The 25,030-nt window shown below is 37.5% G+C and overlaps 2 protein-coding genes across 2 annotated transcripts; one reads left to right on the top strand and one right to left on the bottom strand.

The window, feature by feature from the left end:
• Positions 1-5,435: 5,435 nt before the first annotated feature.
• On the bottom strand, positions 5,436-9,772 carry LOC135650047 (protein COFACTOR ASSEMBLY OF COMPLEX C SUBUNIT B CCB3, chloroplastic-like). Its single transcript, XM_065169136.1, has 3 exons — positions 9,631-9,772; positions 9,489-9,514; positions 5,436-6,231 (listed from the first exon to the last, which is right to left on the bottom strand). The coding sequence occupies exons 1-3, from the start codon at positions 9,689-9,691 to the stop codon at positions 5,704-5,706; spliced, it is 615 nt and encodes a 204-aa protein (XP_065025208.1). The 5' UTR covers positions 9,692-9,772; the 3' UTR covers positions 5,436-5,703.
• Positions 9,773-14,707: 4,935 nt separating this feature from the next.
• Positions 14,708-16,125, top strand: LOC135672096 (anthocyanidin 3-O-glucosyltransferase 4-like). Its single transcript, XM_065180551.1, has 2 exons — positions 14,708-14,731; positions 14,818-16,125. The coding sequence occupies exons 1-2, from the start codon at positions 14,708-14,710 to the stop codon at positions 16,123-16,125; spliced, it is 1,332 nt and encodes a 443-aa protein (XP_065036623.1).
• The last annotated feature ends 8,905 nt before the right edge of the window (positions 16,126-25,030 follow it).

Here is a 25,030-nt window from a genome sequence, read left to right as displayed (position 1 = left end):
GTTGACAATTCTCTCTTTTTTTTTTTTTTCTCTTTTTCTATTGTTAATCTCTTGATCATAAAATAAAATAAAATATAATTTAATTAAATATAATCTTTCAATCATCAATCATACTTCTCAATTATTTTATTTTATATAATCATATTATCCATCATCAATCAATCATCATCCCAGTGAGTGAAACCCTAGTCTGATCATCTTCATTAGATGATTAGAAAAAGAACAAAAATGATAAAAAAAATTATATAGAATGAATTAAAAGTATTAAAATGAAGTGATAAAATGAAGGATATTATGTTTATTTATAGAGAAATATCTTAAAAATATTAATAATTTTTAAAATAAGATTATAAATGACAAAAAATAAAAATAAATCAATAGAAATATTACCCCTCGCAAAAAGTCTACATGAGATGACATAATTATCCATATATTATACTCTTACCTTCGTTGGGAAGCAACATAAACATGATTGATTCCGAGAGTGGCCTGTGGACTATTGCTTTGGCTGAAAGAACAAAAAGACTTTCTCATTTTCAGATCAAAGACTTCACTCCAAAAAAAGGAAAAATTTGTAGAAGAAGGGGAGATTGTTTGACTTCTCAAAGAATCTATGGGTTCTGTCTGATTCAGAGTGCCAAAGGGTTGGCTGCATGCGTGCCACCGGTCATTGACTTTGCTGCGCGAAGTCACGTGATTAACACATGCATCACACGTGGCGACGACTTTCCTCCCTTCAATGTTGACTTTCTCATGCAGGTGCAACGACTCCGCTCCATCGTCTCCACGGCTAGATTGATATGTATATACGCGACGAACTATATCTACAGTCGATGAGGAAGGATTATTCATCGCATGACATTTTTGTGGTCTTTATTCTTATATTGTGAATTCTTTAGATTTCGTTCCAATACTTTGTTGAGGTGGCGATGTGACTTCGTTTGTTGGTAAGTAAAATCTCGTGACTACGACTTCTAGCTATCCGTGTCATTTGGTACCATCAACTGTTATAACCCGAATCGTGACCGAACTCGTTCGAGTGACTGATTCGATCGGCCAACCAACCGTCACTTATTCTCATGTATGGTAATTTATAATAGCAATTTATGTTGGGGATGAGTATAATGTAAAAGCTGAAATAATACTAAATAAATTTTATTCTATTAATAAGCCTTTGATTTTTTTTTTAATGTTTAAAAAATAAATGAATATATTATTGAATATTTGATCATGAGGTTCGACCTTCACATCTACAATATCGTCTCTCTATATCGACGAATAATGTTTTTTAGTTCTTTTTATGTCTCACACATACATAATCAATTGATGGAAGGTTTGATCGATAACTTAATCGTCCAAGACCTAAGGTTTTAAGATCATTAGCAATTTCATACTTACTGGGCTTAGATTTATCATGATCGAGATACAAGCAACGAAAGAGAGACCGATACTATGTTTTTAATATGGAAATCCACACATTTTTAGTTTTGTTTCTTGTTGAATTCAGAGTTTGGACGTATGGGTGCATTCCAACTTGAATCCAACTCTGTTAACACTAATAATTTATTCTAAGAGATGTTAGTGGAAACCAGCTTAATTTATTCTAACTATCAATAATGCCCTGCTAATAAGACTTGATAAGAAGTCAATGGTATTGGATATGGTAAACTGCATCATCATGCGTATGTCATCTGGGATTAATGATTCAAAACCTAACTTTGACAAGTTCAATCAAGCGACTGGCAATTCAAAACTACAATTTTTAGGAAGCTTCTTGCTTTGACTTTTATTGTGGAATGGGCAAACAATGTTCACAGAGTCAATGAGCAAACTGATGTGCATAAATTAATTATTATGATTATTAGTTGAAGAGAAAGCTGTGAGACCCACCCATTCTACAGTCACATTTTGATATAACTAGTATAAAACTGGATCTCATCAAGCTACAACAAACCAAAGGGATCACACCAACATGCTCACTTATAAACTTCAACTTGTGACTAGCCAGCCAAAGATTTTGTTATGGTTCTTTTTTTTTTTTTTTTCTTAACTCAAAATTTATTATTTAATCAATTGGACAGTTACAATAATCACCATCATCAAAGGGTATGCATGTCCTTTGGGTACTTTTTAGGCTTCCTAAACAAAGACCTAAAAAATCTTATTAACAACAACAAAAAAAAAAAAATAGTCATCTCTTGTTCATTCCAGGGATAATATCGATTTAATCTTGGGTTTAAAATCTCTATTAATTCTGACATGTAAAGAAGAGATTTTGCCTTAAAATTAGTTTATGTGTCACTAATTTTTTTCTTAACTGAAAGCCATATAATTTAATTTATATTCCAATATATTTTACAGGCACAGAGTACTCAGTTACATGTGCATTTTGGTAGCCAGTTCTTATCCTTGTTATCAGACTGTAGGTGGAAACAAAAGGTCACACACCACCACTTCTCTCACTTCAATTAGTGGGATTTGTAATTTGGTCCTCTTAACTAATTACCACAGCAATGATAGGCTAAAAGAAGAACAAGAGTCCACCATCTCCAAGTTGCTCATGAATCATGATAATGTATGTGATCCAGTTCAAAAGCAGCCCTATGAATTATTGCAACAGGTAGCAATAAGAAAAACAAAAAGTGTTCCACTAGAGACTGTCTACAACACTGTGGGGTCAACATACTCTGTGGAGCAATCTTGTTCATGTGGTTTGTGTATTGCAAAGTTAAGTTGGAGACTCAACCCATTCAATCATGTAGCATACTATATTTTATCACTTCATAAGTTGGGTATTCTTTTTAGGGTGAGAATGAGTGCAAAGTCACATAACTGTACCAAAATAATGCCTGATGTTGGTGTCCATATCTGCATCGACTTGAGTGGAACTACGAGTGGATGGAGTTTACCAGAACTAAAAAGAGAATATTAGTGAAAATGACTTGAAGTGAAGAGATTATATCACATAATGATACTCTATGGCTTAATTTGAGGTGGAAAATCAAAGGTTTGCTATCATTATGGTCCACCAGATAAGCAACCACAACAGTCACATTGCCAAATAGTAGGTATCAACCTAAACTTGAGACAACTTTGAATTGTTGTGACAATTGATGCTTCTTTACTAAAACATCCTTGTTAGTAAGACATCAATTGAATACACAAGTGCTTAGCACACCAAACAACGAAGATAATATGCATCCTAATTCCGACTACAGCAGAAAGAAACAGTTTTATGAGTAACAATTGCATGTACTTTCTGATCACTAGTGGATCAGCTTGGTTAAAAGACTTACCTATTGATGAGCACAAAGATTTGCTGTGTAAGACTGGGATAATTGCAGCCATTGTTATGGCTTCAAAGTATCTGACATGACCTGAAGATGGCCTTCTCCAGACCTAATTTCCAACTTCAATGCAAAATCTTGAAGGGCCTACTGATCAAATAGTTTTACTGCTTGCATAAGCTTTCAAACACAGGACTAAATCATGAACAATATTTAATCTGTTTGCAGTGACAACTAAATCAGCAAGAGAAGACACTGCACCTTCGTTTCAAGCAACACAAAATTGCAGCTGATAGTCAGCTCTGCTAGTTTACTCAAACAAAGCACTTATTTGGCCTTTCTTGATCTTGAAAAGCTATCTTTTCATTAAAGAAGCAATGGCCACTACAAGCATCAATTGATAGTGCTTTGTTAAAACACTATCAATTGATGCTTAAACAGATCTATTTGGGGTCAGCGAGATCACTGCAGCCTACAAGAGCTGAGATCAGTGGGCATGAAGAAATTGTCACTGAAGACATATTTTTAGCAGTGGAAGGAGCTGGTTCAAGAATCATTTAGAACAGAGGGGGAGGTGGTGGTATCATTAGGTCAGCCACTGAAATGCTATTTTTCCAGAAAGGAAGAACTGCAAGTGGCTTTTAAACTATATAAAGTTTGAGTGCCACTGTTTTGACAAAGTTAATGTTGATGATAAGGAATATGTGTGCCTTTCTAATGTCACAGTAAAATTCATTTAGTGGATTATACAGTGTTCTCAGTGGAGTTTATTGTAAGTGGGCGTAATGGAGCCCCAGGCACATTTGTTTTGTCTGCCACTACATCAATGTAATGATGGCCATAAACCTGAAGTCCTATTAAGATTATGGCTTAGTGCAATTCTGCACACTGGTCATAAAAATCCTATGATCCTAAACATCCATACATAAAATTTGGTACTCACATTTTCTATGATTACACCACTATAATATCTCTAAGAAGTTCTGTACTAATTATTTTTTTTATGGAAGATTAAAAATTCTTGTCAAATTGTTAGAGGCCAAATGAATATAAATACATCAAAAAACAGCAGAGAAAACGAAAGAGATGCAAGGAATAAACACAGTGAGGATTAAGTAGAAAACAGAAGTCAGAGAAGAGGAAGAAAGAAAATTAACAGAAACACTAACTAGTTTGCATCAAACTAATTAAACTTCTTGATATAGTACAACTTAGATACAGCAAAGTGCTGTAGCATTGATTTCTGGGGTCGAGATGGCAAAAGAATTAAGCAGTTCATCATCTCATGTTTTACTTGTGGACGATTCATCTTTCCTCAATGCAACACTGTTGAAGTCATGGTTCTCTTTTATTAGTCAAAACTTTTGACTGCCTAAAATCTTATTGCCAAGGTTTGAATTCTTGATTTTTGACTTAGTTCAAATAAGATTAATACTAATAAATAGTAGCTAAACCACATTGAATTCATTATATTAAGAAGCATAATCAAATCATGCATGGGTTTCACCAAGCCAAGCCCAAGCCATCTAGTGTGAGGATCTATTTTATGTACACTTTTGATAGCCTAAAAACTTTTTCATGCTATGAACCATTCTAATAGTTTCAGTCATCATACACAATTTCACCATCATTTAGTGTTTAATGGTTAACCTGTGTTCATTGGGACATTTCCAGGTGAGATCTCACTGAATTACATAGAACAAGAAAAATGTAAGGAAACAAGTAGAGGATGGCAAACTACTAAACATTTGGTGGGAATGTAGCAAGATCCATTCAATTTGATGCAAGTGATCCAAGTGCATGCATTGCTAGATTACTCATTCTCCTAGTGCAGCTTTTTCTCTGTTGGAACAGAAGCCATTGTGATTAAATTATTGCATTATTGTTTTGTAGTAAAATCATTGCATTATCATCAGTATCCAAACAGGCCTAAAGTTGCTACCGAACAAGCTCCTAACCAGAGCCAAGTTTTGACCAAGATGCCAAGAGTTGAAAATGATCTTTGGTCATTGAACTCAACAATGTCCTAACAACATGAATTTCAAGAACTAGATTTAAACTGTGCAGAGACAGCAAAACACATTATATCAAACAGTAGTAGTGTGTAACAAAAAAAATTGTCAGGAAGCTTTGGGGTGCCCAGAGACATGATAAATGATGAGAAGATATTTATTCCAAGGTCAAAGTATACATACAAAGGTTACCTGTTCAATGTAATGAAAGAAACAAACCAAGTCAAACATATAACATGTAGGTGACACCCCAGATTCATATACCTGCAGTCTCATACAACCAGGGTACCAGAATTTTCTCCAAATGGTGGAAGTTAATGTAACTTGCCAGATTCGACAAGTAGGAAACTGGATGTTGAGCAGAAGAAGCTAAATAGTGATAGAGAACTGTACACATCAATGTTCTACAACTGCTGAGATAGAAGCACTAATAACCCTTGAGGCCCTACTAATATTTCGTTCAAGAAACTAACCAATCCAAACCAGACAACAGGTGTGACATCTACTCCAGCAAGAGGTGGTATCACCTTCCTTGTGATGCTGAGAAAAGGTTCTGTAGGAACATAAGCGATAATGTAAGGGAATTTCTTCACTGGGAGTTTGGGGTACCAAGACATGATGATCCTTAGAATGAACAAAAAACCAAATGCTGAGAGGAAAGGGCCTGTGACACTGATAGCAAGTTTTACTGTGGCAGGATCAATATCTGCTATTATCAAGCCCTGTATATACTCTGATAAAGCTGCACCTAGGTTCTGGGGAATAATTGGTAGAGAAGGTTGCACACATCTTGATGGATCATATGGTGTAGCTGAAGCAGTCATGAGTGCTGATTGGATACTGCAGGGCACTGTGACATTAAGCAGGCAGCGGCTTCCAGATCTGCTGATGGTATGATGTACTTTGCCTCGTCTAATGCTCCTGATGAGCACCTGTTGAGAATCTTTATTGGAAATCTGGCAGCTCAATTCATTGGCAAAAAATATAAAGTCTAACAAATTAAATGAGCAACAGAAGACAAATTTAAAGCAGCACAATTTCTGATCATGTCTTGTCGAACGAGTTGGCACCTAAACGGCGTGAATGACAATAAAACCAGATATGATTTCCCAAGTATGATTGTTTCTTGATTTTCCATATATGGGCCACTACTGTCTTTGTGGGAAGAGTTAACTTTTATTAAACAATCTTGTATTTCGTCATATTATTTATAAAATTTCCAAGTGAGTTACCCAGGCAACTATTTCACAAGCACATGTTTCAGGTCTAAGTCCACAATAGCCCATAGGGGACTGGGTTTATATAACTCTGACCCATGATTGAATCATTGTAAATAGTTAATCAGTTTTGAGAAATTCAGAGACACTGACGATGTGCTAGCCACCATGCAGAACAATAATTGAGGCTATATATCTGGGAAATTTGTTCATCTCTAAAGAAGAAAACCAACCATTTGTCTGTGATGGACAAGGTGATAGAAGGGGAACAATTAAACTCCACACACCACTCAAGGAGGCTAATTCCATTCCAAAATAGATTGCCAAGTATGGATAATTTACATGGTAACTTACCAAGCAACTAGCAACTAAGAGATCTGAAACTGATCCGCAGCTTGTGTATTACACAGATTCTGGAGAGAACCCGGTCCTTTCCGATAATATATATTTGGTTGAAAGGAAGCTCTCATGACAAATTAGACAACGATCTAGAAAGTGTATTCTTAATATTTTCCTTGATTACAAATTCAGTACAACTTCAGGTAATATACTACAGTGATTTAAAAAGGTGCTCGGGTGCTCGCCTAGGCGCTTGGGCGAGGCTCGCGAGGCCCGAGCGCCTCGCTAAACTTCCAGGCGGCGCGCTTCAAAGACGCCTAGGCGCTCGCCCGAGCCCAGGCGCTAGGCGCTTCGGGCGAGCGCCTATGTTAAACCAGGTGACTGAACCAGGATTTTAGGTCTGGTTCGGTCTCCGGTGGTTAGTTGGTTCAATCGAACCAACTAAAATCGATATCAGCTATCGCTGCCCAACCCTAACCGGCTAACCCTACTCGTTGCCGCTGTCGCTACCGTGCCCGCTACTCGCCGCTGTCGTCGCTCGCCGCTCCTGCTCTTGCTACCGTTGCTTGCCGTTGCCGCTGCCACTGTCGCTACTCGCCGCTGCCGCTGCTACTGCCACTGTCGCCACTCGCTGCTCCCCCTCCCGCTGCCTCCTTACACTCCCGCTCCGGCTCCCGCTGCCGCTGCCGCTTCCTCTTTTCTCAGTCAGTAGACTCAGCACCCCCTTACACTCTTCCATCTCCTTCTGTATGCTGTTAACAGTATACTGTATACTGTTAATATTATTAGGTTTATTTAAAATTATTAATTTTTAATATTGTTAATAGATTAATAATATATTATTTTGATTTTAATACTGTTAATTTTTATTTATTTGAAATTATTGTTAGGTTTCAAGATAAATTATTGCAGAAGCATCAAGCTCGGCTCCTGCTATTGTTGAAGACATAGAGAATGAAACATATCTTGATGAAGAGGAAGGAGTCGAAGGACATGAGGAAGAAGACAAATTCAATGAAGATGATTTGTGTGAAAATGACGATAATATTGATTATGATGAATGATTTTGATGTAAAATTTTATTGTTTTGAATTTTGAAACTTTTTGTTAATGTGACATTATGATTTTGTATCTTAGATTTTCTTAATTTAATAGCATATTTTTATTTAAAATTTTAAATAATTATATTTATTAATTATATTATATATTTTTATATTTTAGCGTCTCGCTTCACTCGGGCGAGCGCTTGGGCAAGCGCCTAGCGCCTCGGGTGTTTTTGGACCTTGGCGTCTTTTGGCGCCTAACGCTTTTTAAATCACTGATATACTACTTAAGATTGGAGAAAAACTTAGGTATTGAGGTCTTCAAATATTTTATGCCTTGGAGCATGAAGATCTTACAATTTAGATGTAGTAAGAACTTATTTAGAAATCTTAAATGAAGAGACTGAATTGGAGGTGGACTCACTTAAACATGGCCTAATCAGCTAATCCAATATTTAGCTTGATGATTATTTTCTTTATTGTTGGTCGTACGACAATTTTTTCTGTGTAAATATTTGTTACTGCAGAATGAGATCAGTTAGGCCTTCAGTACTTATTTGTGCAAGATGCAACTAAGGATCTTAGGAAAATTGCTACCCAAGTGATCCACCGCAAATAGATTGATGTTTTGCCTTTAAGATGAAAACATAACTTTTGAAAGAGTCAAAGACCAGAAATGAAAGTAAAATGAATATATAATGGTCGAGCTTAATAAAAAGCAACGTTAATTATTGATGCTAATATGTGCTGAATATTCAAAATGCAGGTGAAAAGAACCTTTTCCAAAATTCCAATCCAAGTCCAAGAATGGGAATAACTTCTGTTGTTTAGAAAAGCTGAACTTCAGAGGAAGATGTGTATTCAAGAAAGTTTAACTGGATTCAAGAAAGTTTTGATGTCCTAGACATTCCATCACAATTCCGACACAAAAGACTGCTGAGAGTTAAACAAAGCATCGGTAAATGTTTACTTATTTGCCAAATGCAACATTATAATTTTTTTTATAGTGAAGTATTAGAACAATTTAGACAAAGTGGGTAAAAGCTCCTCTATGAAAATTCATGCAATAAGTAAAAAAAAAAACAGATATTAAATTATTTTCTTATCATAAAGAAGAATCGAAAGTGGTTCCTGACCAATTTTGCCAGATCCAAGGTGACTAGGTAAGTATTAGTAGCTAAATTTCATTGTATATATATATATATATATATTTTTTGCAAATTGCTTTCTTTCGAACTATCCAAAATCTCGTGCCAAAGTCCACATAACTCTAAGCAATGCTTCTTTCAGTGAAATGTTATAAACTGAATCAATTTTCACTTGTATGTGCTGATGAAATTTCATGCAACTTGCCAAGTTGGCCAAATCCGAAACAAGAAATTACGATTTGGAATGAACAAAAATACTTCTCAGCAGTCAAGCTTTACCATTGCTCCAGAAGTAAAAATGTCGAAGCCTACATTTTGCCAAGTTCACTGCAAACCTAAGCTACTCCTAAGTCGGACACAAGGTCCAATTAAGAGTGATCGGAACCCAAAGTCTAATCTTTTACCTCATAAAAGAAGGGAGGGTGGTCGAATAGAGTCTTACCGGACTTACACTTCCACGCAGAATTCCTGCATACAAGTAAATCAAGTCAAGAACCTCATCATCAAGAAAACAAGAAATAGCCAAGAATTCCAGTTTGCGAGAAGGAAAGGTAGGGCGGAAGAATCCATGTCGAGGGCCTCACCTGTCACTTTCTGGTGACCAGATAAATCGAAGCGGGTGATCGAGGCGGATGGCAGCGCCATGCGCGGCGAAGGAGGACGGAAGACGGATAGGGAAGAGGCGGGATGCGCAAAGCAGAAGGCGTGGGATTTGGATAGGGTGGTGTGCATCTATCCATGGGGTATACACTGGACTTAGTTGTAATAAATTAGTAAATATGGGCATAAATAACAATTTACACCTTTCCGTATTTTGCATAATAGCCCTTGTAATATTTTGATTCTAACAAAACCTTCTCGTTACACGGATATGCTTATCTTATACGCGCGTATAAGCAAAAGCCAAGGGACTGCGATCTCTTCGCCTCCACCTTGGGCCCACTTGATAGCATAACCGTTTAGCGCGCGTCATTCGCTTCTCTGCTCGTCTTCTTTCTTTGCTTCCGATTCAAGGTTGCTCCGGCCGAGTTCTTAGTAGATGGATGAAGCCCCCCCTCCCCAAGGTAAATCGCTTCCGTCTCCACCCTTTCGTTCGTTCTCGCTTTCTTTTGCTTATTTTTGGATCACCCATCGGTTGGCTCTGTTATTGGTGGATTTCACGTCCTTGGGACTCCCATCGATCCAAGGTGGTAAGAAGCCTCGTGCTTGGTGCCTCACTTGACGCCCTAATTATGAATAGTATTAGGAGCTTGGAATTTTGGAAATGGATTTGTGGTTGCTAGCAAAAGATGATCGACGTCTGCAACACTTCCTATTTGGTTGGTGTTACTTTGCCCTCATTGTTAAGTGGAAGAGTTGAGTACTTGTAATTGTAGTGTTTCTCTGCTACTGGTCTAATTAGGAACTGATTCAACTCCATTGCCATGTCAAGTATTGATGAGTCAGCTCCAATGCCAATCCCTTGTTCCCTTTTTTCTTTTTTCCCTCTGCTTTGTTAGGGTAGGTAATTTTTTTATGCTATTGTAAGGCACATGCTACTCCAGTGGAGATTAGGTACCATGGTAATGATTTGTTGCATATTTTAGGGATCAGGTTTGGTTTGTCTTCCTAGCGCCTGATGTGTATTTCTCAGCCTATTCTAAGTGAAGGTTGAGTGCCAAAACTGCAACAATGTCGCAGTTATTTGAATACTTCTTATCATAGAGTAAGTAGCGACAGAGCACAGGTTCGAACAAGGAATTGCAGATGCAATTCCAGAAGAAGTAGTTTTGATCAGGTACTTTTTCAGTATCAAGAGGACGAACTTACATGCTCAATGCAAGTTGATTGCCATGAAGTTGGCTACATGAACCAGTAATAGCCATTGCACGCAAATGATAAAGCTTTTGAAACTGTATCTGAGTCGCCACATTTTAGTTTCTGAATTGTAGAGACCATGGATTTGAAACAAAAGTGGTATATTGTTTAGAATAACAGAGTACACATCAACAGTTACCATACTGATTCTGGTGCCTCACTGATATTGTAAATGTTTTGCGACATGTAATGACATGCTCTGAAATGGAAAAACATGGCATCAGACATGGAAATATAATCAACAGCCATGTACAGTAGCATGATGCATTTGATGGATATTTAGTCTGTCTAGTTTCTTCTTGTCCAGCTTAGATTTATATACTTAGCTGGACAGGGTTTTCTGGGTGATCAGGAGGGCCCATGGTCTAGGCTTTCAACTTCCAGGGCAGTTGTATTTTATCATACAGCTTGAGTACGTATTTTAGTCTTTCGTGGGATAGTACTTGTAAATTGTCCGAATCACTGCACTTCATCCAACCTCATCTAGGTCGCATAAAATTCAGCATCTTTTGACCACCAAAGCTTCAAAACATAATGATTTCGCTCTTGATGTATTCTTGATGATACTTTATATGCTTATTAGCCTCTTTGACTTGTACATATGTATGAATATTTGGTCGCAATTGTCCACTTTGAGGATGAGCTTTGGCATTACAATGTTGTTTTTCCATTGCACACTAGGGGTCAAGGAGTTTGAGTCATGCAAAATGACCTTTCTGTATGTAGGGGTGAGGTTGCTTATATTTTACCTACCCAGGCATGGATTGGGAGGAGCCCTAGGGCATTGGTTTGTCCCATATTTCATCAACATATCTGTAAATGGAAAACTAAGTTTCAGGTGGAAGTCAACATCAGGATGCTATATGTTTGCTAAGGTTTATGATGTCATTCTAATTCTAAATATGCATGCATATTCAGTTATGTTTAGGAGAATTAGCAGCTATGCATGAAATTTATGGAGTATGACACTTTTCTTCAGCATACGGGCATATTACTATGCATCTCTCTAGTATTTTAGCAAACAGTGGTTGGACTTTGCAACTATAAACAATCACAATGTGAAACAAGCACATTGTAATCAAGTTAGATTCGTTCATGGCATTACTTCATCATGTAGGAGTTTTGTGAAGGTAAGTTCCCACCTATTCTGATTAGAGTTTGAACTATCATGGTGGCTTTGGTATGTTGTTTATTGCCAGGCTACTCAACAAATAGCAAAGAGGAGAACAATTGTGGGCCTCTAACGTCAAATTCTTGAATTTAGTAGTTTCTATTGCAGCTAACCAGGTTTTGGATACTTGTCAGAGACGAGGAATTTCTGTTAAACACAGCTTTCTCGGTGATCTCATCAAGTACATTATCTTTTCAAATGCTAGATTCTTTATTCTACCTTTATCTAGCAGGATACAACTCTTTAAATTTCATATATATAGAAGAATTAAGATTGTTCCTCAGATGGATCTGCCTGTGACTCCTTTTGAATAAGAAATGTGTAGTGCATCTATTGAGCCTTCATGTGGAAGTAAAATTATACCTGATTGAGTAAGCACATTAACTGCATCAAAAAATTAGAACTCTACTGGATTTTAGGCTTATGGCAAAGAAGTCTGTCTCACTTCATAAATTTTGGACTGGCCTTTGTCTCTAGTGGATTTTAGGCTAGCGGCAAGAATGGGAAAAAAAGAGGCTCTTTCACTTCATGGATTTTGCAATGGCCTCTGTCTTTCATACTGAATGCCAGATAAAATATTTGAACTAAAAACTATTGTTTTAGTCTTATCTCTTTCATTAGCAGTCTTCATTCCAGATCCCTACCTCTGTATATGTTATTCAAAGGAATATCCAGAGTAGCAAAAAGCATTAGATATGTGTCTTCTTGATGATTTCTCTAGGCTTTTCTTCTTGCATGAAAATGGGAACTTGTTTGAATAGCTATGAAAGAAACAATTTCTTCTCTCAAGATATGTTGCACTCGGCTCAGAGTTCTAATCCTTTCAAGCTTTGTTGCTGTTGTTGCATTACAACTACTATTTTAACAATTGTTTTTTTGTTGTTAGCTTGCTGCAAATCAGATCAGCGATTGTGGAAACACATAAGTTCTGCATCGTCTGCTGTTTATATTTTGATCAGAACACATAAATGCAGAATAGGAGATCGGTCCTGCAGAAAGGTTAGAAACTAATCCCTCTGCTTTCTGCTTGCAGCAACAGATGTTATCTACGAGAATTTGTTTATGCTACCTGCAAAAGAAAATGAAGTTAATAAGCTAACGCACTAACAAAATTATCACGGCCGATGTGCACACAAAGATAATTGTAAGAGCTTGAACAGATACCAATAAATGATTCAAAGGTAAAGAATGGTTCAATAATCAATTAAGCACACACAACAGAGCATTGAATGTGCGGTTTTACTTAATCCATTTTGATATTTAATTCTTTTTCTGTACTTTTTAAGTGAATTATGTTAGTTTTACAAAATGCAAATTGAATCTACAAAATAATATGTGGTTGTTTATGTGATAATTATCATGTCAATCACAGTTTAACCCAACATTGGAAGTAGAAGCGAATAAAAGAATTAGATTAACTTAGATCTAATGAATGTAGATTTATTGAAGTTACTAGGTCAATTATTTTAAGTCATAACAAATGGTGTCAGCTGAATAGTATTAAACATGATGAGAGTATTGAATAATAAATGGTTACCCATAAATGAGATTAGAGGACATATCACGACATATAAGTTGGGTTAGTATTAGATATGATAAGAGATTCGAATAGGAGAAGATTATCTGTGGATAGAATCAGATAACACATCGTTGTGTGAATTCATGTGTTTATATAGATATGAACATGAATTAAAGAAAATAGACAAAAGCTCTTGTTTCTATGAGTCTCTTTCTTATTTCTTATGATATTATTACTCCTTTTGGTATCATCTATTATTCCAAACTGTGAAAGCCATGTTTAGATTCGGAAACTTTTGGGATTCTCCTAGTAAACAAACAAGTGCTTTTCCTTATATAGAGCTCATTTCAATAGCAATTTAATAGGTCTATCCATCTTGATCAAAATAGGGTCATTGATGGACAAGATTAAAGGGTGCATCATAAGGTGGAATCACCACTAGATTAGACCTCATGTGCACCAACTAGATTCTAACTATGTTAGGCTTTAACGAAGATGTTATGCCCTTGAACGAGAGAGATTATAACATAATATGGATCACTATTATCTAAGTCTCATGTGAATCTAGTAGATTTTGGACAATGTTAAATCTCTAAGTAGAGGAGACTATAAAATCCTAATCCAGTCCAACATCAGAATGCTGTAAAAATTTAGATTAATATATACGAATTTGATGGATGAACTATTATCAATTTAAGTATTTTCAACGAGTGATTCAGGCATAACAAACTGAATCGAGTGATTCAGGCATGACAAATTTGATAAATCAATTATTCATTCGGTGGGGTTGGGTTGTGACAGTGGAAGCGGAAGATAAAGTTAGTCTGCTACAGGGATCATGACAGTGGAAGATAAAAGAAAGCAATGACAACGTCGTGACCGTCGAAGTTAAAGATGGATAGGTCCTTCTCCGATAGACGAAGGAAAGGAAAGTGTGACTTTTTCAAGAGGCCTTGGAGGCGTTCCTTATCGACATCATGTTATCAGGGACATGGCCTGCTCCTGTTGACCTTTGAATTGAGGTCAACAATGTTAAAGATGATATGCGTCCATCTCTATGAGCCCTTTCAAGTTTGACACGTCTTGTTCTTAGTCGACCACGTCGCTCGTCATAATGGCCTCATGCTCCATCAGCCGTGTATGTTTGGTCGACCGAGTCTGATTTATCCTTCTGGTCAATGGTTAATGCGGCACGATGTTGACATAGTGATATGGGTTTCATAGTGTCGTCATAGCTCGGGTCTTCCCATCCGCTTCGCCACCCTCCCCTTACCCTCGGTGGAGGTGGGCCTCCCGGAGGGCTGCGAGACCGGCGACAGCCTACCCTCCATGGACTTGATGCCCAACCTCTACCACGGATCCAAGTTTCTGTGGCAGCCCTCGGAGGAGCTGCTTCGAGAGCAGACGATCGCCCCGAGCTGCATCATCTGTGGCCCGTGCTACCCGTGGACTCCGGAGGTTGCTCGCGAGCTCGGCATTCCATGCTTCATCTTCCAAGGCTGTGGCTCCTTCGCACTCTTTTGCATGCACAACCTCTACTGTTACAGGCCGCATGAGCGCACGTCGTCCCCGACCGAGCCCTTCGTGCTCCCAGGCTTGCCATTTCATTTCGAGATCGCCAGGCAGCAACTACCACATCAATTCCAGTTGTTGCCTCGTTTCACGGAGATGTGCAATGAAGTACGAGAGGGCGAACTCGCCATGGACGGTGTCCTCGTCAACAGTTTCGACGAATTGGAACCAGGATATGCCGAGCGCTTAGCGGCGGCCTCCGGGAAGAAGGTGTGCACCATCGGACCGATGTCGCTGTGTTATAGATCAGGGAGGTTGGACATGGCTAATAGGGGTAAGAAGCTGTCAGTGGATGCAAGCCGATGCTTAGATTGGCTTGATTCGATGAAACCACGGTCCGTGATCTACGTCAGTTTCGGTAGCGTGGGCAGCTTCGCACCCGCTCAACTGATGGAGCTCGGCTACGGTCTGCTCGCCTCAAACAGGCCATTCATCTGGGTCATCAATGGCCTGGAAAGGTTTCCGGGAGCAGTAGACCAATGGCTGCAAGAGAAGCTCGAGAAAGAAGGTGACTCAAAGTGTCTCTTGATCAGGGGGTGGGCGCCGCAGGTGATGATCCTGTCGCACCCGGCGGTGGGTGGTTTCTTGACGCACTGCGGGTGGAACTCGACGCTGGAGAGCGCGAGTGCGGGCGTACCGATGGCGACATGGCCGCTCTTCTCGGAGCAATTCCTCAACGAGAAGTTGATCGTGGATGTGCTCGAGATCGGAGTCGCGGTGGGCGTCAAGACCTCCATGCAGCAGATGAAGCAATCGCCGGAAGAGGGAGCGCGGATCTCGAGGGAGGAAGTCGCTAAGGCCGTGGAGAGGCTGATGGACGGAGGGCAGGAGGGAGAAGAGAGGAGAAGGAGAGCTAAAGAATTTGGAGAGAAGGCACGGAAAGCGATGATGGAGGGAGGTTCTTCGTATGAGAACGTGACACGATTGATTGAATTGGTGACAACAAAAGCGACGGAATAGGAGATGAATGTATGACTTGTTTTCCTCTACTAAGAATGTAGCACACGCTATGCGTCAGAAATTGTTTGGCGAAATAAATGATATCATCACTTGGCTTCTTCTTGTTAGGTGAAATTGGACTAATACCTTTACATCTTCATAGTTCACTGACAATGATTAATCTGTCAAGGACACATGAATCAATAGATCATCTGTTTGAAATTTTATATGTGATGTGATATAATAATTTATGAGTCCATCTGGGTGGATGTGCCAAATAGACAAGACTGGATTAGCACAGTCCAAGTTAGCACAACTGAGATTTGACTGAACAGAAGTTGGCACGGGTCAGATGACCTCAGCATCGACCAAGTCAGCATTAAGCAGGTCAAAGACACGCATCTCGATTTGGGCTGGTGTTAGGTCAGAAAGAGTCTGTAGTGCCTCGGTAAATCCAAGCCTATACTGACGACGCTAGTGCTTTTGCAGTTTGGCCTCCGACTCATAATAGATCCTTTTGATTTATGTTTGGATCGGTAAGTAGGGTTATAATCTTAATATAATTTAAGTTACTTGGACAATAAAGTTAATTGAAGAATTTATGAATTTAAGTATGAAAAAAATCTATTATGAATTAGTATTAATTCTATAAATATTTTTTTTCTTTGATAAACACGAGAAGACCGAGAGAAAATGCTTCTAGTTTGTTCTATACATATCTTATATGCATCGCAAGGGTTCGAGTGCTCCTAAAATTCTTTTTGTTTAGTAGTTTAGGGAGGATCGAAAGCAAAGCTTTTCAATGTAAATATGAGCGGGTCCAAATGAGATCTCGAGCCTGGATTTAGAGAGCGAGAGAGAGAGAGAGTGTGTGTAGTATTTCTTATATTTGATGAGGGAGAGAGAGAGAGAGAGAGAGAGAGAGAGAGAGAGAGAGTGTAGTATTTCTTATATTTGATTATCCTCGTATATTAAATAATTTACGTATAAATGTTTTGTAGGTTGTTAAATCAATCTAATGGAAATTTCTTAGTCGTTTAAAGAAAAAACTCGAATAGTAATTAATATTGTCGAAGAATTTGCGCATGGAGAGACAATTCCCTCTCTCGTGCTTGCATGTGGAATCACCTGTTATTGTTCGAGGAATGCTAAACGTATACGGTGCATGTACATGTGCAGGTGCCACGTGGCATGTGCCTACAAAACATAGCAGGTGCAGTTTGGGCATCCACATGCTTAAGCAAATGTTCTGCCCCATTTCCATGTGCTGCAAACAAAGAAACTTATTTGTGGTGCTTTGCAGGAATTATATGTTTCATTGTGCTCAGAGTTTTTAATGCTTTCAAGCAACAATGTTGCATTACACACGTACTACTGACCATTGTTTTTGTTGCTAGAAACTTTGCACTCTCTGCTGTTTAAATTTTGATCAGAACTATGCAAAGGTGATACAGCAGCAGCAGTGGACATTCCTTAAGAGACAAGGAAAAGATAATAAATAAATAACTATTAGACCACTCGTAGTCGGTAGACGACGGAATCATTTCATCCGGAAACGTCTCGTATGTGGACGAATCATTCCATCAGAAAATAACTACCTCGCACCACTCGCACACAAGTTGGAAAAAAAAACACTCAATTCATTGATTCATTTTCTTATTGATCCTCATTAAAATATTCTTCTTATATTAACTACTTGGGTTTTTTTTATGATTGTTACACTTAAGAGGAGGGACTTCGTGCTGTAAATCACCGTATTCAGATCAAATCAGAAACGAAAAGCTTAGACCCATTGCTGTAAAGAAGGAATGTCATACCTGAGTGTCTTGAATGATATCGAGGATTTTTGTGTTTTAGCTCTTCATGTTTTGAAGACTTCCTGATTAATCATGTATATAGAAAGGAAAATAAGATGATCTATTGATGATTTTTGTGTTTTAGCTTCATGTTTTGAAGACTTCCTGATTAATCATGAAAGGAAGCGAAGTTGATATCCAAAAACTTTGTAAGAAATGATAAGCACAAAGAACTTATAAGAAAGCTTAAAATGCTTACAGAAGTTTGGACGCTTTATAGAAATTTGGACACTGAAAGGAGATTCTTACTCAAGTTGGGCTCTGGTGTTTTCGACCGATGCCCTGCAAGAGTCTGGGCGAGGGATTATAAATGTATATAGAAAGGAAAATAAGATGATCTATTGATGATTTTTGTGTTTTAGCTCTTCATGTTTTGAAGACTTCCTGATTAATCATGTATATAGAAAGGAAAATAAGATGATCTATTGGTTGGCCAATTATAATAGAGAACCGCTAGGACTTCATTTTTTTGAGAGAGGAGTGGCCCTCTGGTTTTGTTTTTTCATTTTGAATGTGTTTTCCTTATTAATATGTATTTTTTTAAAAAAATATTATTATATTATATAACGTACGTGACACATATGGATTTAAAGGTGAGACTTAGACATATTTGTAACACAATACATCAATCCATTAGATGTCTTAATGTAAATTATTTTTTTAAATAAAAAATAAAAGATATATCTACCTAAACGTTGAAGGTAACTCGACGATATAATGCCTTTAACATCATAGTGTATTAACGAGTGTTAGATTGATATATGTATAAATGTTTCGTACGTTGTTTAATATTGATAGAGGATATTTTAGTACCATACAGTTGACAATCATCTCAGATCACAGGTGGCACCACTCCAGTCAAAGTAGCACACATATCTCTGTTAGGACTCTGGCTAAGAAAGTCCTAATAGAACTTCAATGAAAGGGGCATTCATATAAAACCTACATAACTGACCCCTATTAAAGAGGTGAAGAGGCTGGCTAAGGTTAAGATTAGTTTGGAGGTTGCTTCTTAGAAAAGCATTAGGAGTTGGTTCGAAGTAGAAGTCTTAAGTAGGAGTCCTATTAGGAGTTGATTAGAAGTAGGAGTATTGAGTAGGAATCCTATTAGAAGTTGGGGTTTAGAAGCCTTATAAATAGTCATGTATTCATCATCTTTTCTCAAGGAATAGATTAATATTTTTAGCAGTCTTTGAGCAGCAACCTAGAGGAAGGAACCCCTATATAGTTTCAAGGAGGTCGATCCCCTAAAGAGATCAACTCCAAGCTTAGAATCCACAAGGGTTCTAACACTTAGTATCAGAGCAACGTTCTTGGCATCTCGTTGCCCTTCCACAGCTATCTATCAACCCTCCATAGCTGCCCAAAGCAATTCCCACAATTGCTTAAAAGATCGTCGCCGAATTCCATCGTCATCTCTACCATCGCGGATCATCCTTTGATCTCCCCGTGAATTGCAATAGGTTCTGGTTTTCTACCTTACTACTGCTGTAATTTAGTTATCCTTATTTAAAAATAAAAAAAAAGTTCCTATATTTGCTACATAAACTTTTCGTCGTAAAGTTTTCATCTCTACGACGAAAGATGCACTGTAGAATTCCAACCGCATAATACAGTTTGTTTGATCTTGCTACTACGTTTTTTCTGTCCAAATCTCTACGAAATTTTTACGACAGCTTTGACACTTCTTAACAGCGGATTTTCTTTGGTTTCATCAAAAAATTCTCAATATAAACCACTTACCTTTTACGTCCAAACTGCTACACTTTAGACGTAAAAATCTACTGTAGTACCTTTCCGTGATCCTCAATTTTTCCAAACCTTCCACCATTCCATGCCATTAACCTGTCAACAGAAAAAAGACAGGGACATCTTTGATCTACAAGCATATGCTATGGCTTCTCAAGATCCAATTGATGCCAAATTTTAAGCATTGGAATCTCAGATTGAATCGCGGCTTCAATCGCGCTTGTAGGACAAATTGTGCGCTTTGTTTGCAGAATTCAGAATTGGACAACCGCCAAGTCCAACCAAATTTCAGTGAAGAGAGAGTTCAGAGAGGCCTCCAGAGAAGGAGGGACAGCCCTCGGATATACTTCAGCCACGCATGAGGGTGGACTTCCCGTGATGGGAAGAAGGAGACCCGACGGGTTAGATTTCGCATGCCGAACATTACTTTCGCTACTACCGAACGTCGGATGATGCTATGGTGGAAATTGCTGTCATCCACCTTGAAGGGGATGCTATTCAATGGTACAATTGGCTGGAATACAATCATGGGGCTCTGACATGGAATCAATTTAAGAACGCACTACTGAATCGTTTTAAACCTACGGAGTATGAAAATATCGATGGCCAACTCGCAAAGATTCGACAATCCTCTACGATTCAAGAGTACCAAACCAGGTTTGAGAAACTATCCTACCTTGCTCGTGATTGGACTGACCATCAATTGTTAGAAACATTCATTGAAGGACTCAAGCTAGAGATAAAAGAGGAGGTTAAGGCACGACAGCCCCTTACTATGATAGCTGCGATTTCTTTCACCCAAAGACAAGAAGAGCGGCTCAACCAAGATGCTCGGAGGATGAGAACCTCTCCTAGGCCCATGGCATATAAACCTCCTTCTGCTCCCATCCGTCCTTTGCTGCCAAAAAAATTGACAAGAGAAGAACTACATGACCAATCAGCAAAAGGTCTTTGTTGGCATTGCGACGAGTTGTGGAACCGCGATCATCGCTGCAAAAGGAGTCGCCTCCTACTGATTGAACCTCTTGAAGACATAGAGGAGGAGGTCCAAGAGCATGAGGAAGAGGTCATGGATGAAGAACAATAACCAGTTGATATTACGATGCATGCCCTTGCCGGTTATATGAACCCGCAAATGATGAAAGTGGGAGGACTTTTGAAGCAACAACCTATCACCGTTCTTATTGACACCGGGAGCACTAATAATTTTATGAACAGCAAGGTTGCTTTCCGGATGGCCTTACATATCGAGAATTGCAACAGGTTTGACGTTAAGGTCGCCGACGAACGAATTTTGCAGTGTGATCATAGGTGCCCGCGGGTGAAACTATTTATGCAAGACCAAGAGATAATTGCAGATTTCTTCCTCCTCCCTCTTGATGATTATGAGGCTGTGCTTGGCATTGAATGACTGACGACATTAGGTGATATTTCCTGAAATTTTATGAAACTAATTATGAAATTTTACAGTAAGAGGAAATAGGTGATATTGCACGGGAAAACGTGGGGGCGACGTAACGACGATTTACACACAACGAATGGAAAAGGTTTTGCACAAAGTATGCAGCAGCTTTTTAGTACAACTTGACTAGCAAACTAAGGGAGAGCCAATAGAATTTGAAGATCCAAATCTACTTCCTTTGCTTGCTGAATTTGTTGAATCTCGGATTTTGATGAAAGCTTGGTAAAAGCTTTTCGGATTTTGAACTCGTTAACAAAGTTTTGCGCTCACTTTCTAAAACTTGGGATTCAAAAGTAACTGCTATTCAAGAATCGAAAAACTTGAACCAATTTCCACTTGAAGAACTAATTGGTTCATTGATCACATATGAAATGACGTGCAATGCACGTGAAGAACTTGAGAATCACCTTCCAAAGAACAGGAAGGATTTGGGACATAGAACATTTGAAGACCACTCGAGCATAAGCTCAAGTGATGGTGAACTTAAACTATAAATGAAACAAAAATTAAAAAGTAAAAAGAACGGAACTACTTGCTTTGAACGCAAGAAGAAGAACAAAAATTGGGATGAATCGAGCTCCTCCGAAGACGAGGAGAAAATCAACAAAGGCGAGGTGGCAAACTACGCCTTTACGCCTTTCGACGCTGAGGTAATCAAAATGCCTTTAATTTACTTTGAAATTACATGATGCTTTTCATAAAGCATTTTTCTTTTTTATTTAATTTTCTTGAAAATTACATGTTTAATAATTTTATAATGAAAATACCTTATGAAATCATGCTATATGTGGTTGAGAAGTAATAATGTGTATCATGTTGATTTCCATTGTCATTTCTCGATTTTGAGTATATGAAATCATGTTTAATTTGAAGTTATGATTAATGAGTATATATTTTTGAAATTATGTATGATGATTCTTGATTATCGATTTTCATGATAATAACAGTGGCTTTAAAAAAAAAAAAATTGATGCATGTTTTCATAAATGAAAAGGCATGCTAACATGAAATCGACCACTTAAAATGAAACACTTAAAAAGGGAGAAAATATATTATCAATAAAATCATGAATCTATTTATGTTATAAATTTTGTGAGCCATAAAAATGATTTTGATGATTTAAATTTGAAATGAGTTTTATCAAAATCATGATCTTGATTTATCAAATTGAATGAATTGAAAATGAATAATGATTTTTCTCTTGAATGATTGTGACTTGTATTCCTTGTATTCATGATATGATTTTTATGTAATTCTTTGTATTCATGAAATATTTATCTCATCACCCAATTATTTCTTTTCAATATTCCTCAAGTGATGATATGAATGCATGAGATATTCATGAATTTATTTTGATATATGCAAATGAGAAGTTTCGATCATACATGGTAGGATGCAATGTGACAAATTAATACCATGATGATTTGAAATATTTATGATTTTGAATGATGCATATACTTTTTATTATGATAATGTATGATGAGTATCATGAATGCTTAAAAAAAAAAAATTAATAAATAAATGTTTATATCATGTTAGATGGTTTTACATATTATGCATGATAAGCTATAGTGATGCGTGAAACAATGATTGAAATAATATGAATGATGATTTGGAATCATGCATATAATAATGAGTTTATATGTTTTGAAAATGTGCATGTTTTAATTTGAAAATATAATGATGCACAAATGAGATTGATACTAACCTTTGTCATGATTTAAAAATTGATGTAAAGGGTTTTTCCCTTCTTTTTGATAATGACAAAAGGGGAGATAGCTAGCTTGCACAATTCAAGAAGAAAGCAAAAATTGCACTTCTCAAAAGAGAAGAAATTGCTATCTTGAACATCACCAAGAAGTGCTATCTTACAAATCTCAAGACACACAAATGCAATCATGCAAAATTTGTAATTTTGCACATCATTAAAATTTATGATGCTTTGGTGATTATGCATGTTCTAAAATGTTATAAAATTCACTAGCTTGCATGATGTAGAACTTAGCTATATTGAACATCACCAAGGAATGCTATCTTGCCTATCTCAAGAAGCAAAAAGTTAACTTGCACATCTAGCAAAACTTATATTTCAAGAAGCAAGAGTTGCTTTCTTGAACATCTCAAAATTGCTAGCTTGCGGGCCTTAAAATGTAGAAATTTTTTGCTAGCTTGTATATGGTAAACTTGCTATCATACTACCATGATGATGAGCATGCCTTATCTTCATGATTATATTTGAAAAACTATGGCAAAAATATGTTCGAATGATTAAACGTGTTAAAATTATTTTTCGGACTTTTTTGATTGAATGATCAAATCACTTGATTGCCATAATGATTTTACACAATTACTTGCCATGATTACATGTTGGAAATTATGTGCTTGAATACAAAAATTTCCATGATAATAAGCATGTTTTACCTTTATGATTGTAATTGAATATCTCTAGTAAAACCCTGTCCGAATGTATGAAAGTGTCAAATTTCATTTTCGGATTTTCTCGATCCTAACAATTGGATTTTCTTGATACATTATCCTCTTCCGAACTTAACAAGCATATGTCATATCAAGTTTAATTCACATCATTGATTTTTGACATATGAAATCATCTAGCAAATGCACAAAAATATTTTTCGAGAAACATATTTGATGATTCCCTCTTATAAAAGGAAGATATTTTTACATACAAGGATTTGACTCACTTACATATCTTAATCCTTGCAAAAATGAAGTGTGCTTTAATATCTTATCGATTTGAACTTCACATATGGCTTTCCTCCTTCATGTAAAAAGATAACAAAGGGGGAGAAATATATAAATTGATACTATGAGTACCATATTTGAAGAATATGAATAGATGTCATGAATGCCATATTATGATGAGATATCAAAAGCAGCATTCATATGAATAGGTGCTATGAATGTCATATCATGTTAAGATATCAAGAACTTGAATCGCAATTTTACATGTTGATATCTTACCATTTGATGATAGCAAACTGCATGATGATAAAACTTGATATTATATTTTTCATGCAATGAGTTAAACTTACATCACAAACAATTGATTGTGGTACTTCTCCTTTTTGTTGATGACAAAGGGGGAGAAGTATTTGATGACATGACATGTTATGCATAAGTTTATGCATAAGTTCATGATGACGTGTTGCAAGTATTCATGATGAACATTGCAATGACTTGAATTCAGTTTGAATTCAAGGTTCTATCAATATGGCATATTGATAGGGGGAGTTTGTTTAAACTCCGGGAGTTAAGTTTAACTCCGTCATCAAGTGGTTGTCATTATCAAAAAGGGGGAGATTGTTGAATCTCGTATTTTGATGATGAAACTACTTGATATATGTTTATGATTTAATTTGCGTTTTGAGTGATGCAGGATGCCTCGATCAGGATGAGACAATTAAAGCAGGATAATCATGTTGTGCCGGAGGAACATGTCAGAAGATTGGACGTCGGGCCGGTGGATCGGTCGACGTATCGATAGAAGGCTTCGGGTCGTGGACTCGGGCATCGGGCCAAGAAGAGCGGGTATTGTGCCAAGGATATCAGAGTTGCGGAGTCAACAAGCCAATTGGGCAATAGGCTGCAGGAAAGGACGATGCGCCGAAGAATCGGACGAAGCGTCGAGGGACCAATGACATGCCGGACAACTTGGTTAATTGCTTAGGATTAATTGTCTCGATCGAAGTTTTTGCTTAGGATTAACTACGATGGAAGAAAGACATGCAGCAGGAGTTGCGCCGGAGTCATGACAATGATCACGTTGGGAGTTCGAGAGCTCGACGGAAGTTCGGACAGTCGTCGGAGGTTCTGCGGGAACAAATCCGAGAAGTCCAGA

Source organism: Musa acuminata, chromosome BXJ1-4 (assembly GCF_036884655.1).
Source record: "Musa acuminata AAA Group cultivar baxijiao chromosome BXJ1-4, Cavendish_Baxijiao_AAA, whole genome shotgun sequence".
NCBI lineage: Eukaryota > Viridiplantae > Streptophyta > Magnoliopsida > Zingiberales > Musaceae > Musa > Musa acuminata.
The sequence above is the reverse complement of the archived record's forward strand: the minus strand, read 5'-3'. Positions and strand labels throughout refer to the sequence as shown.